Source organism: Rhinatrema bivittatum, chromosome 7 (assembly GCF_901001135.1).
Source record: "Rhinatrema bivittatum chromosome 7, aRhiBiv1.1, whole genome shotgun sequence".
NCBI lineage: Eukaryota > Metazoa > Chordata > Amphibia > Gymnophiona > Rhinatrematidae > Rhinatrema > Rhinatrema bivittatum.
Window position 1 is genome coordinate 1,788,954 of NC_042621.1, and position 14,906 is coordinate 1,803,859.

General features: G+C 49.1%; 1 protein-coding gene across 1 annotated transcript in view; it reads left to right on the plus strand.

Annotated features, from left to right (window-relative positions):
* The first annotated feature begins 1,255 nt into the window (after window positions 1-1,255).
* The window catches only part of FBXO31 (F-box protein 31), an 81,263-nt gene continuing 67,612 nt past the window's right edge, over window positions 1,256-14,906 (plus strand). Inside the window, 1 exon segment of the mRNA XM_029608040.1 lies at window positions 1,256-1,666. Coding sequence (XP_029463900.1) covers window positions 1,303-1,666 — 364 coding nt within the window. The 5' untranslated portion in view covers window positions 1,256-1,302.

The following is a 14,906-nucleotide window of genomic DNA, read 5'->3' on the forward strand; positions in this document are numbered from 1 at the left end:
GTTGTTTTTTTTGTTTTTTTTAATTTAGCGTTTTTTATATACCGAGGTATAGCAGAGTTGCCTTCACTCCGGTTTACATTATAACAAACCAGTTACATTTAAATTTGACAGATTACATTAATCAGACTGAGAAACAGACATACAAATTAGTCTAACAAACAGCAGGATATATTACAAGTAAGGTATACTGAAAAAACAGGGTTCATAGATAATAGGATATATCTGTAGTTAGAGGGCGGGATAAATTGTCCTATCAGTAGACTGATAGTTATGAGATCAAAAGTCCGAGCTGTCAGTAAGAGATTGGCTTAGTAGCCAAGATTTTAGTTCTTTTTTAAAAGATTTAGGGTTTTCTTGACCAGCGAGGTACTGAGGGAGTGAGTTCCATAATTTTGGGCCGATGATGGAAATGGCTCTATTTCTGGTGGAAGAGAGTTTGGCGAGAGGGAGAGATGGAATCACAAGTTGTATTTTACTAGTTGTTCTTGTAGTGCGTAGGGATTGGTGGATATGTATGACGTCAACAAGAGCAGAGTAATCTGCTTTGTAAATTGCTTTCTGCAGTATTGAGAGGACTTTGAATTCGATTCTTTTCTCAATTGTGAGCCATTGTAGTTGGTTGAGAACAGGAGTGATGTGTTCAGATTTTCTTTTCCCCGTTAAGATTCTGGCAGCGGTATTCTGAAGAAGCTGTAGTGGTCTTAGGGAGAATATTAGGGCTTGAAGGACTGTTTTGAAGTCATGGGGATGAAGCAGTGGTTTTAGGTGTTTGATTACCTGTAGTTTGTGGAATCCTTCTTTTGTTCTAGTAGAGATGTGTTTTTTAAAATTTAGATCATTGGCCTTTAGTTTTTCAAGGATCCCCCCGCTTCCCTCCCTCAGTCTTACCCATCCTAATATTAGCCTCCGGTGTCCCCACTAGGGGGCACCGGAGAAGTGAGTAATCTTATCCCTTCCCCTTTAAGGGAAAATAGTTCACCGCGAGCCAGGGTCCTCCTCCTGCGTGCGGGATGACGCAGCGCGTCGCTGCCACGGTTTGCACGGGCTGCGTTACGGGATGACGCGACGCGGCGCGGCGCGGCGCTGTCACGGTCTGCCTGGGCTGCGTTACGGGATGACGCAGCGCGGCGCTGTCACGGTCTGCCTGGGCTGCGTGACGGGATGACGCGGCGCGGCGCTGTCACGGTCTGCCTGGGCTGCGTGACGGGATGACGCGGCGCGTCGCTGCCACGGTCTGCCTGGGCTGCGTGACGGGATGACGCAGCGCGGCGCTGTCACGGTCTGCCTGGGCTGCGTGACGGGATGACGCAGCGCGGCGCTGTCACGGTCTGCCCGGCCTGTGCGCGGATGGCTGTGTGTGCTAGGCTATGCGGAGTCGGCTCGACTCGGGGCTGCCGGCGGAGACAGCAGCCGCAGCACGAGGGCCCCGAGGGAGAGCCCGAAGAGGAGGAGCGGATCGAGGGTCCGGGCCCCGTCCCCGCCGCCCCCCTGTCTGATTCACCGCCGCCCGTGCTCCGCCGCTCCCTCTTGCAGCTGCCTCCCGAGCTCCTGGTGGAGATCTTCGCCTCCCTTCCCGGTCCCGAGCTGCCCAACCTGGCCCAGGTCTGCAAGAAGTTTCGGCAAATCCTCAGCACCGACACCATCTGGAGGAGGCGGTGCAAGGAAGGTGAGTGGGACCTGGGAGAGGCTGGGGACAGGAGAAGGAAGAGCGAGTGCTGTGCAGGCGAGGCGAGGCGCTGCAGGGGCTGTGGGAAAGGGAAATACAATTGTTTTAATCTAGAGAGATGATTTCAGTAGAAGTTCAAGAGGTGGGGTATTTATTGTCTTTATCTGTACTTGCTAACCTGTGAGTCCTACTTTGCCTAAGGCTGTATACCTTCTTGACACTAGGCATGTCTACCTAGGGAAACCTGTGAAATATGAACTCCGATGCGCTCTTCCTATAGAAAACCGAAAACTATTTAAATATAACAATTGAGCTCATAAACAAATGAAGAGCGTTGTTCATACAGTCACAGACTCTCAATTTTCATGAAGGGGTAATTGAAGGAAATCATAATCCACCTGTAAATAAGTGCAACAAAAGTTATCAATATTGTGTAACAAAAATGCTGACTTTTTATAAACAAAATATTGAATACTTTATTAAATCTTTTTCAGTGTGATATATAGTTGACTGTAAATTTCTCTCTGCTTATAAGTTACTGAAGTATGTTTAAAGAATGATGCTTAGCTAAAAATTAGCAAATAATCATTGAGCAATAGTCATTCAACAAGTAATAAACTTAAGTCTATGTTGTTGGTTCGAGCTCTCCGCTAAGCACAAGGCTTGAGGACTTATGATTTTGCTTTGGGTATCTGTTAATAGTGGGATCTGGGTGTTTGAATGTGACTTTCGGCTGCTGTAAATTGCAAGGGAGGGTTGTTTCGTCACTGAAGTGTGTTATGTAATAGTTTCTGGATGATGTTGACCTAAAGGGAAAAAGCAAAGCAAGATATATTGTAGGAAATGTTCTGCCATTAAATGATTTCAGTTAGAAAGTGCGGTTTAAAACCTGATCAAAGGACAACCTCGAAGTTCTAATGGAATCCTTCAAATAAGAGTTATTGCCCCAACATCATCTGTAAGAAAATTGCATCCTCACTCAAAAGCCCCAGGGAAAACGTCTTACAGTGCAAGAAAAGGAGATCCATGGACGGAAACTACTCATAGTAACACATAGCCTGGAGTGGGAAACCTAAGGAAAATCCCAAAAGACCTACAGCCTGTACCAATGGAGGATAAATTACTGAAAGAAATATTCCCGCTTCTTTCTTTCTTATTTATTTATTTATTTATTTATTTAAGGTTTTTTTATACCGGCATTCAAGAACTCGTTCTCATCATGTCGGTTTACAGAAAACAGTTCTAGCCTTCTGACAACCCCCTAACCTGAAACAAAATATGTGGGGAAGGATTCTACATCAGCGGAATACATAAAAATATTAAGAACAAGAATTAATCTTCACAAATGTGTTATTTTACATTAGAGAGAAGAGTAAAGTGACACCAGTAAGTGAACATTTCTCAAAAGATATCGTTTAATGACCTCACAATGAGGGTATTTCAAAAGGGGGTTTTAGGATCCATAATCAAAAAATTTCAAACACATAATAAAATGATTTAATAAGGACATCTTTGAATTGTAAAGTTTCTCTGTCAGATGTCATTCTCTCCCATGCCACCCCTTATCCCTGTTATCTGTAGTGACAATGCTGGCAGCCTCATGCCTGGCTGACTCAGTACTATTTAAACTGACTTGATGAAGGGGGCTATTGAAGACTGTGGAAGTGTCTGTATTGGAGGCTGCTAAAGGCAGCCCCTGACACACAGCTTGTGTTCTGCATCAGAGGCGGCCAAAGATGGCCTTTGACACCACACAAAAAAAACTATTCCAGCCCTCACATCTGTGAGAGAGCCAACCGTAATTCCCACATCTTGTGGAGGCTACTGAGGAAGAGAGCTATGCTCTTAAAAGTTGGATATATTAAGGTCACCGATATATATTTAGTCCATTAAAGAATGCACATGCTGTATGAAAAGTAGTGGAGATCATGAAACAGCATGGAAAGAAATGTCAGTGAGCCCTTTAAGGAACTTCAGAGGAATTGTGTGTGAGATCGTTACTGTGTAAAACATGTAACATGATGGCAGATAATAGATCATTCAGTAATCCTTTTCCATACTGCTTGCTGCAGAAGCTTATGTGCTTATTATATATCAAATATCCATCCTCTAATATTTTACTGTGCCTTTGCTAGATAGTATTTAGCCACCACCAGCCTGGACCCAGTTGGTGTCTGTGGAGCTGTAGCCTGCTGGTTCTCACCTGGCTGTGCCATGGCCTGCAGTATTACTAGCTTCTGCTTCCTCTGTCTATGCCTTATTTTCTCCTTATCACTTCTCCCTCCTCTCTGCTCTGGAGAGAGCAAAGGGTGGGTTGTTTCTAATGCTGCAGTCACCTTTTTCTTACCTCTTGTCTTTATATCTCTCCCATGTGTGCTTGAATTCTGTCCTAATTTTGGTGATCACTGCCTCTGCTGGGGTGCATCCCAGGCATCTATCACACTAACACAGTAGTGATGGCAGGTAAAGACCAAATGGTCCATCCAGTCTGCCCAGAAAGCTGCTTATGTTTGTAACTGCTACTCCATGCAAGATACACCCGTGCCTTCTATTAAGGATAGTAACTGCCGCTCCGTGCAAGTTACCCCCTGCCTTCTTTTCAGGGAAGTAACTGCTGCTCCATGCAAGTTAACCCCACATGCCTTACTCTTAGTAAAGGAGGATGTTCTCTAGTTTTCTCTAAGTTTGCTCTAGCCCCTTGCCCTGGAATTTTTTTCTATGGAAAATTTTACCTCCCTGTAGTTTACTGAAACTGCTTGAATGTTTCTATCATGGCCGCCTTTCTCTTCTTCCCTCCATGGAGTACATTTTGTATGTCTTAAGCCTTTCTTTGTATTGCATTTCTTCCCATAGCTCAAAAGCTCAATCTCTGGTTAACTAGCAACAGTGGAAAGAATATCAGCATTGTTTGTGGTCAGTAAAAGCACACCACACATTTTGCCGTATTTCATTCGCAGTGCTAGACTCCACCAGGAGATGTGATTTTTGTGAAACACGCGCCATTCAGCATGTCCTGCTGGCATATTATACATCTGTTCTGCTGGAAGGCCCTATGTACGGTATATTTTTTGTGTTCATTTATAATATCGCATCATCCAAAAGTGACACCTTACTGTCTTGTGACATCTCTTGTAAATATTCCTTTTATTTGGCAAGCACAGGTTGAGTGTATGGCCATCAGCTTTTCCAAGCACTCTTCTGTAAGATAATATCATGAAACCAGAAATGCAGTACCTCTGAAGTGTCCCACATTTCCCTATGTGTGGGCAATTAGTCCAGTTAGAGACGTCAAATGTATTCACGATCTATGTGGGTTGATGAAGTTTGTATTTGGTGGCTTCTCTTGGACTGGTGCTCTTCCACTGTTTGCAGTTAATAGTCTTGTATCAGAAAATGGCTGGGTGTCCTTTCTGTGACCTGCTTTTCTGTTGAGTCACTTAGATTTTATTTTGGGGGTTCTGTGCACCTCCATAAATAGATTCTCACTTTTTCCATGTGACTGGAGTAGAATCAGCCTGTGTTGAGTGTTGCTGTGGATCTGTTTTGGTTTTTTTTTTGCTGTTAGGTTTTACCACATCAGAACACATTGTGCTGCTGGGGTAGTGGAGCAGCTGCAGAAATTGAATCTGACCTTGTGTGTTTCCCACTTCACCAAACGTCCGTAATGCCCAGAAAAAGATCTCATCATCTGGACCGTGCGGTCCGTGCCGGAATTCCGTGATATCCTTTCCTGCGAGCAGGAGAGAGGCGTGTGCAGCCATGTTTGAAGTGGATGGCCGGACCGCAGTTTCCAGAGGGGCTTGGTAACGTTATAAGGTGTGAGCCACGGCCTTGTTTCCCAATTACAGCTGATTAGTGTGAGGCACAAGGAGGGTAGTGACTTATCCAAGGTCACTCAGTCGTTGGCAGAGCAAGGCTTAGAACTCCCGTCACAAGATTTTCTCACTCTTTATTTTTAGTGGCTGTAATTGGCAACAGGCGTTCTCCGAGGCTGCAGACACACTTGAACTGGAGCCCCCCTGCTGAAGATTTTTCCTCGGCCCACTGAAACCTCCTCCATTAAAACGAGGCTTTTATTGTGTGACTAACGCTGAACAGCTCCTAAGTTTCTTGCCCTTCCTACAGCCGACTCCTGACAGTTCCCTGAAGCAACAAAAGCCAGGGCTGGGCAGTAATTTCAGAGCTGGAGGAGATGGCTTTGCAGACTTTGAATTCTTTTGTTTCCTCTGCTGTAAACGTTCCTTTTAATTATTACTTGCGGTGTGGTGCACGCTGCGTGCCTTCGTTACCTTCATCCTTTGTCAGGCACCAGTGTCAGCTCCCCCAATGTGTAGTAGGAAAAAGGAGTTCAATTAGTTAAGTTAATAATTACACAAGAGTCAGGCTGTTATTGCATATAAGGGAAATACATTTACAAGGAGGAATTTCATCTCCCCAAACCGATTCTTAGAAGATCCTCGTCTACTACAGAAGAAAGTGCAATGACGGGTCGATTCTCCATTTATTTGCTTTCCATTCTGAGTTTGGGCCCTCAGTGATCCTGCTGCTCGATGGCTGATTATCCAGTGCCATGTTATGAACAGTAACTGACTCTTCCTCTCTACTGTTTCCAACATGCAGGAGCTGAACCCCTGGATGCCTAATCCTTCAAGCGCTTGAAGGAGCAGTAATTGTGAAATGTTTCACCTTCAAGCAAATGTAGACAGGCACCCCTTTAGAGGGGTAACCTGCTTCTTGTCTAGGACTGTGGAAGGCTATAGAGAGGGTGTCTCCAAACCATGACCTAAAGGGCCAGATGCAGCCCTTGGCTGGCATCTCATCCAGCAATGGCAAAAGGAGCTTGATTAGGTCCATAGCAGCAATGAATAGGACTTGATGCGGCCGGCGGTGGGAGCGCGTTCCGCTGCTGTCTCCACCTCGGATACGTGAAGTCAGACATGCACGTGGCAGTTCATCAGAGCAGCGTGGGCAGTGCATGCCAGTGCAAGGGCCACCACGCATTGATGGAGCTAGTGCTGCCTGTGCAGGTGGAGCCACTTGGACCGAAGACAGGGAGGGTGACTGCAGCACAGCTGTAAGCAGGGTGGAGGCTGGTGCAGGTGACAGGGAGGGGAGCATTGCTGGTACTGTGGGGCTGCCGGGGAAAGCCGGGTAAGAATGGTGGTTCCTGGAGTTCCTAACCCTGCCACCAGAGCTGTGGGGGGGAGGGGGCATGAACATGATTCCTTAAGGATGCAGGCTTTGGAGGCACAGTGCCGAAATCCTCATTATTAGAACCCAAATTCCAAGTTTCTCTCCCGGGATTAGGGCCCTCAGAGGGATAGACCGTGAATCTGGCATGTTGGAAGGGGAAGGAAGCAGAGAGAGAGCGCAAGAACGCGAGAGTGTACATCACACGCAAACACACATCTCATCCCAACATCCGTTCACCACCTACCCTGCCCACCCACTGCTTCCCCTAAGTGGGCAGATACTGGGGAAAGGGTGGGAGGCAGGATTGCCACTTACGGAGAAATCTAGAAATATTATTACTGACATTCTCTCTGTTTCACACTTTTCACCCCAGGAACCTGGCCCCTTTCTCCCCCAGCATTTCAAACCGCAGAAAGAGCCAGACCCACACCTCCCCCCTCAAACCCTGCTCAGCAGGGGCACGCTCTCTCCTGTCCTCCCCGACTCAGCAAACTCCGAGCAGGACCTCCTCCCACCCCTGCCCCTCTTGCTGATTTGAAATACCCTATGTGGTCCTGAAAAGTTGGGGAGCGCTGCTATAGAGCTTACCTGCTCCTTCTCTGCGTTCATGCTACCAAATACCAGTAGATGTAGTGTATTTGGATTTTCAGAAGGCGTTTGACAAAGTCCCTCATGAGAGGTATCTAAGAAAACTAAAAAGTCATGGGATAGGAAACACAGAGTAGGATTAAATGGTCACTTTTCTCAGTGGAAAAGGGTAAACAGTGGACTGCCTCAGGGATCTGTACTTGGACCGGTGCTTTTCAATATATTTATAAATGATCTGGAAAGGAATACGATGAGTGAGGTTATCAAATTTGCGGATGATATAAAATTATTCAGAGTAGTTAAATCACAAGCAGACTGTGATACATTACAGGAGGACCTTGCAAGACTGGAAGATTGGGCAACCAAATGGCAGATGAAATTTAATGTGGACAAGTGCAAGGTGTTGCATATAGGGAAAAATAACCCTTGCTGTAGTTACACGATGTTAGGTTCCATATTAGGAGCTACCACCCAGGAAAGAGATCTAGGCGTCATAGTGGATAATACATTGAAATCGTCGGCTCAGTGTGCTGCAGCAGTCAAAAAAGCAAACAATGTTAGGAATTATTAGGAGGGGAATGGTTAATAAAATGGAAAATGTCATAATGCTTCTGTATCGCTCCATGGTGAGACCGCACCTTGAATACTGTGTACAATTCTGGTCATCGCATCTCAAAAAAGATATAATTGCGATGGAGAAGGTACAGAGAAGGGCTACCAAAATGATAAGGGGACTGGAACAGCTCCCCTATGAGGAAAGGCTGAAGAGGTTAAGGCTGTTCAGCTTGGAGAAGAGACGGCTGAGGGGGGATATGATAGAGGTGTTTAAGATCATGAGAGGTCTTGAACGAGTAGATGTGAATCGATTATTTACACTTTTGGATAATAGAAGGACTAGTGGGAATTCCAAGAAGTTAACAAGTAGCACATTTAAGACTAATCGGAGAAAACTTTTCACTCAATGCACAATTAAGCTCTGGAATTTGTTGTCAGGGGATGTGGTTAGTGCAGTTAGTGTAGTTGGGTTCAAAAAAGGGTTGGATAAGTTCTTGGAGGAGAAGTCCATTAACTGCTATTAATCAATTATACTTAGGGAATAGCCACTGCTATTAATTGCATCAGTAGCATGGGATCTTCTTGGTGTTTGGGTACTTGCCAGGTTCTTATGGCCTGGATTGGCCACTGTTGGAAACAGGATGCTGGGCTTGATGGACCCTTGGTCTGACCCAGCATGGCAATTTCTTATGTTCTTATACCAGCATTTGGACGAGTAATGCTATGGGTAGAATTTAGGCTTAATGCTAGCAAAGTTGGCATAAACACAAGTCAGTAATTTATAACACAAATGTTCCTTATGCTGCTGTCTAACAGTAAGGATTGTAATTAGCACTGACTTTCATAACCTTAAGTCATCTTTCCCTCCCTGAAAATTGTGAGCCAGTGAGAGAAATAATTGTCTTTTTGAATGCAGAAGATAAGAAAATATAAGACTTGTAATATTGCTGTCTTTGTGGGGTGTCCAATTCCCCAAGGATAATTAGAGAGAGCTGGAGCTGTTGTATGGGGGGTAACAATACGGATGTCAGATTGCACCGAAAGATACAATTATGCTCGGCTTTAGGTAGATTTCTCCCAGCTGCACAAGAGCTGCAGTCACACAGCTAAAATCGGCCTAAGCCAGGCTGCTTTTCAGCTTTGCAGAGCTCCCGGATCCCCAGGGCGGGGTCTTTCAGCCCAGGGGAGAGGCCGTACTTGCACTACTGATAGGCCTGCACATTGCCTCTCCCAGCCCAGTGGCGGAGACGTTTCTGCCGGAATGGAAAGGGACTTTACCCTCCTTACTGGTATAATTGCTTTATTTTGCCTTTTTTCCTGACTGTTGTAAACTAAACCAGCAGGTTAGCTTGGTTTCAGACACTGAATAAAAAGTCTTTAAATAAAAGACTAAAAATACTGTCCTGGCCAGCTCTTGGCAGAGGGGAATGTGCGTGAGACAGAAGGTCACCTGCTCTGCATTCAGAGTGTCTTCTTTACTGGATCTTCGGTTCGGTTTGAACGGGAGATGTGTTTTGTACATATGAAACAAGATCAACAACCCATGACAGTTTAAAATAGTGCAGCCTTGTGTCCCGAGAGGTAATTGTCCAATAAGAACAGCTATCCGAAGAAATGTAGTCTGCCTATGTGATTTGTCCTCAGTTGATTGTAACTGATACAAGATTTTCCCTCTTGGTCCCTATCCACTGATCACTGGCAGTGCCACCACAGGCTGTTGTGTCTGTGTAAAGTATTTATGTAATTTCATTTATTTCCTGCTATTTTCCACAATCACTGGAGGCAAGTTAGTCAACCCTTAAGAGTTAACAAAGCCTCAGAATAAACAGGAAAGTAAGGCATAAGGCTGTCACGTGTGGATGGCGTCTGGTACAGCCTTGCAGCAGTTCAGTAAATGCACCATTGATGGTCAACAAGTGATGTCAGGGCATTCACTGTGACACCTTTATACCCTAGAATTGATTTCTGTTTTGCCTCTTCCCCCTTGATATTGCTTCATAGTATCATAGTACATGATGGCAGATAAAGACCAAAATGGTCCATCTCTAGTCTACCCAGCAAGTTTTCTTTGTAAAATGTTTTTAAAATTATTTTTTCAAAGCAGTAGCAGTTGCCGCTCCGTGCAGGTTACCCCAAGCAGATAGTGAAGTTACCCCATTTGTTCAGTTCCATTCTTTAGCCAGCAGGAAGCCTCTGTGTTTGTCCCACGCCCTTTTGAATTTCATTACCGTTCTTGTCCTCACCATCTCTTCCAGGAGGGCATTCCATGCATCCACCATCCTTTCAGTGAAGAAATATTTCCTGACATTGTTCTTGGCGTTTCATATCGTGACCCCTAGTTTTGAGGCTCCCTTTCCATTGGAAAAGATTAGATTTTTGCGCCTCATTAATTCCTGTCAGGTCTTTGAGGCAGCTCTGGGACCTGTCGCCTGTCTGAGGGCTGGAGAGCTGCCTCCTCAGCTTAGTTTCCCTCCCTCCCTCTCTGCCCTGCATCTGAACATGGCCGCCTCATGGTGCACCCGAGCCCTGCTGGCCCCATAGGATAGGGGATCCAAACCTGGATGTTTTGTGCTGAAGCCCTCATAGCTGCAGCCTGAGCTACTGGGCCAGCCTTGCAGCCCACAAAATATTGAGTTTGTCACGGAAATGGGTGGAAAGAATAACTGCAAAGAAGGCACTACTTGTTGTAAAGTAGCCCAGACAAAGGACCCATGATAAAAGACCACTGACACTCTGGATTTTTCTTGTTGACATTAGTTTCCTGTTTTGACCAGTTCCCAGTACGTACCAGGATCAGTCCAGACAGCTGGGTTATGCCTCCCCTCCAGCAGATGGAGTCAGAGAGAAAACTGAAAGCACCCCCTATATACACTGGTGTGCCCCCTGCGATCCTTCAGTATAATCTCTGACTCCAGCAGATTGAGAGGCATAACCTGCGGTCCTGCTCCGGTCGTTTCTATCTATCGGTTGGGGTAAAATTAAAACAATAAAATACACTATAAAAAGTAAGGTAGGACAGGGGGCAAGATCATTGGATGCTTCCTTTTCTCTCCTCTGTCTGCCTGTCGGTCTGTGTGAATGTCTGTGTGAGTGTATTGCGCTGCGTAGCTAGGCATTAGTGTGAGGCAGGCTCGGAGGGTAGTACCCTTCTGATATTCCCGGGTTAGTGTGTCCGCAGCCTGGGGGAGAGCTTACCGGTGGGCCGGTCACCCTCCCCCCCCAAATTCCAGGCTGTAGTCCTGAAGGGGGTTTAAAAAAAAAAAAAAAAAAAAAAAAAAAAAGTTTTTACTTGCAGAGCAGTTTAAGTCCTGTTGGAGACAGGCAGTGTGCTCGTTTTTCTACTGCCCCGGCCTGCCCGTGCCTGCTCGGACCCCGGAGGGGGTGGCTAGCTCACCCGGCGCGCGTTTTCTGTGAGGCTCTCCTCTCGGAGATTTTTTTGGCGCCATTTGGTCGTGCTGCTCCGTTCGCGGTGCTGATGCCGCGATCTTCGGTCTGCCTGACCTGTGGAGAGGCGGGGGCGCGACTCTCCCGCGGGGGTCTCTGCCCCCGATGTGTTCCCGGGGGCGAGGGACCCTCGGGGGGGCCGAGCGCTGCCCGCAGCCGATCGTCTCGCCTTTCTCCGGAGCGGCACAGCAGCGCCTCAGGCAGTCGTCCTTCGGCCCCTCCTCCACCGGGGAGGAGTGCGGCGGCCATTTTGAACACGCGGCAGGCTGCCTGTTCAGCGTCGGAGGAGGAGATCTCCCCTCCTCCCTCTCCTGAGGCACAGAGCCCGTGCTCCCAGGCCGATTCGGGGTCTCCTCGGGGCCCCCCTGCATCGGGTGGTCAGAAGAAGAGTCTGAAACGGTCAGTGCCATTTTCTTCTGATTTTGTGCTGTTAATGCACAAAGCCTTTTTACAGGCAGAATCCGGCTGGGAGGCGGAGGCTCCCGCTCCCCCGAAGGTTCCCAAGACCGCCCCCGTCTCGGGGGGGAGTCCACCGGACGTGGGGTCCTCCGGGATCAAGGGTCCCCGCCCAAGGGGGGGGTGGGGCTGGGGACCTGGGAGACACAGGAGCCGCTCCGGAATCCCCGGGAGCTCCGGACTTGCTGATGGCCGACGATCCGGGGGCTGTAGCTGGGGATGATCCCCAGGTACTCCGCTTGTTTGGGAAAGAAGAATTAAGCTCCCTTATTCTCCACGTGTTGCAGGAGCTAGAGTTGACGACTCCGCCTCAGGAGGCGGACACGTCTACAGGGGATATCGCAATGGCAGGGATTCGAGCTCCTCCGCAGACCTTTCCTTTTCACCACAAGGTCTTACAGATCGTTTCAAAGGAATGGGACCTCCCAGAGGCTTCTCTGCGGGTAACTCGAGCCATGGAAAGGCTATATCCCTTGCCCAAGGATTCCCTGGAGCTTTTGAAGACACCCGCGGTAGATTCGGCTGTCACGGCGGTGGTGAAGCATACAACTATCCCAGTGACGGGGGGTATAGCGTTAAAGGACCTCCAAGACCGCAAGCTTGAGGTTTTATTAAAACGCATTTTTGACGTGGCGGCACTGGGGGTCCGAGCGGCGGCTTGCAGCAGCCTTGTACAGAGGGCCAACCTCCGCTGGGTTCAGCAGCTGCTGACCATGCAGGAGCTCCCTCCGGGCGAGGCTGAGCAGGCGAATTGTGTTGAAGCGGCGGTCGCTTATACAGCGGATGCCTTGTATGACTTGTTGCGCACATCGGCTCGCATTATGTCCTCGGCGGTCTCGGCCAGGAGGTTGCTCTGGCTCCGTCGTTGGTCGGCGGATGCCAACTCTAAGGCGAGGTTAGGTTCCTTCCCCTTTAAGGGCAAGCTGCTGTTTGGCGAGGAGCTGGACCAGCTCATTAAGGACCTGGGTGACAACAAGGTTTACAAGTTGCCCGAGGATAAGCCTCGGCAGCCTCGGTCGTTTGGTAACGCTAGGGCTCGCTTTCGGGGGCAACGGCGGTTCCGTGGGGGAAGAGGGGGTTCCCTTCCCCAGCGGCAGCAGGTGACGAGATCCCAGGCCTGGTCTTCTTCTTCCTTTCGCGGCAGGAGGCCTATACGCGGGGGATCTTCCCAAGGTTTTCCTGCCATCAAGCCCGCACAATGAAGGTGCGCGGGCCCACTCCTCCGTGCCCGTTATCGGAGGTCGGTTTGTCCCGGTTCTGGGAGGAGTGGGCCGCAATTACTTCGGATCAATGGGTCCTCGATGTGGTTCGGTACGGCTACGAGTTGGATTTTGTACGTCCCCTCCGGGATCTCTTCCTGATATCGCCGTGCGGCCCCCGTAGAAAAACAAGTAGCTATAGCCCAAACGGTCGCCCATCTACAGGCTCTGGGGGCGGTAGTTCCGGTTCCCCGGGACCAGCTCAGGACGGGTCGGTATTCCATATATTTCCTGGTGCCCAAGAAGGAGGGCACCTTCCGACCCATTCTGGATCTCAAAGGAGTAAACAAGGCGTTGCGTGTGCCCCGCTTCCGGATGGAGACCCTCCGGTCTGTTATTGCGGCCGTCCACAAGGGAGAATTTTTGGCTTCTTTGGACCTGACAGAGGCCTATCTGCACATCGGAATAAGAGAACGGCATCAAAGGTTCTTGAGGTTCATGGTGATGGGGGACCACTACCAGTTTTGCGCCCTCCCCTTCGGGTTGGCCACCGCGCCGAGGGTATTCACCAAAGTTCTCGTGGTGGTAGCGGCTTCCCTCCGCCGGCAAGGCGTCCTGGTACATCCCTATCTCGACGATTGGCTCATTCGGGCGAAGTCGCACGCGGCATGCAACCGGGCGGTCTCCTTAGTGGTGCGCCAGCTGCAGCGGTTGGGTTGGGTAGTCAACTTCGCGAAGAGCAGACTCGAACCGACCCAACAGCTAGAGTTCCTGGGAGCCCGGTTCGACACCTTGGTGGGCAAGGTTTTTCTTTCGCAGCAACGCATGCTCAATCTCATGACTCAGGTACGGCGCCTGTTAGAGCTCGAGATTCCCACGGTCTGGGATTATTTACAAGTCATTGGTCATATGGTGTCTACTATGGAAATGGTACAATGGGCTTTTGCGCATATGCGTCCGTTACAAAGAGCACTTCTATCTCGTTGGGATCCCCGCTCGGAGGAGTACGGGATGGAATTGCCCTTGCTGGAACCGGCTCGCTCCAGTCTCTCTTGGTGGTTGACCCCAGCCAATCTCCTACAGGGGGTGGACCTAGAACCCCCGTCTTGGTTGGTGGTAACGACGGATGCCAGCCTGTCGGGCTGGGGTGCGGTCTGCCAGTCCCGTGCGGTCCAGGGCAACTGGTCGGCACTCCAAGCGACTTGGTCCATCAACCGATTGGAGACCAGAGCGGTCCGCCTGGCCCTGCGTTGTCTCCTTCCACTGGTACGTGGTCGAGCAGTAAGAGTTCTGTCGGACAATGCGACCACAGTGGCGTACATAAATCGACAAGGAGGCACAAAAAGCCAAGCAGTAGCGATCGAGGCGGCGCTGTTGATGTCCTGGGCGGAAAGGCACTTAGAGCGTCTCGCGGCCACCCACATTGCCGGCGTGGACAATGTTCAGGCGGATTACCTCAGCCGGCAGCACCTAGATCCAGGAGAATGGGAGATCTCGTTGGAGGCGATGGCTCTCATCGCGCAGCGTTGGGGGACTCCGCGCTTGGACCTCATGGCGACTCGCCAAAATGCAAAGGCGGTACGCTTCTTCAGTCGGAGAAGAGAGCACGCATCGGAAGGGGTGGACGCGCTAGCCCTTCCGTGGCCTCGTCACATTCTTCTTTATGTGTTCCCTCCGTGGCCGCTGGTGGGGAAGGTGTTAAGACGCATAGAGTCCCATTACGGTCCAGTGATTCTCGTGGCTCCGGAATGGCCGCGGCGCCCGTGGTTCGCGGATCTGGTCAACCTGGCAGTCGACGGCCCACT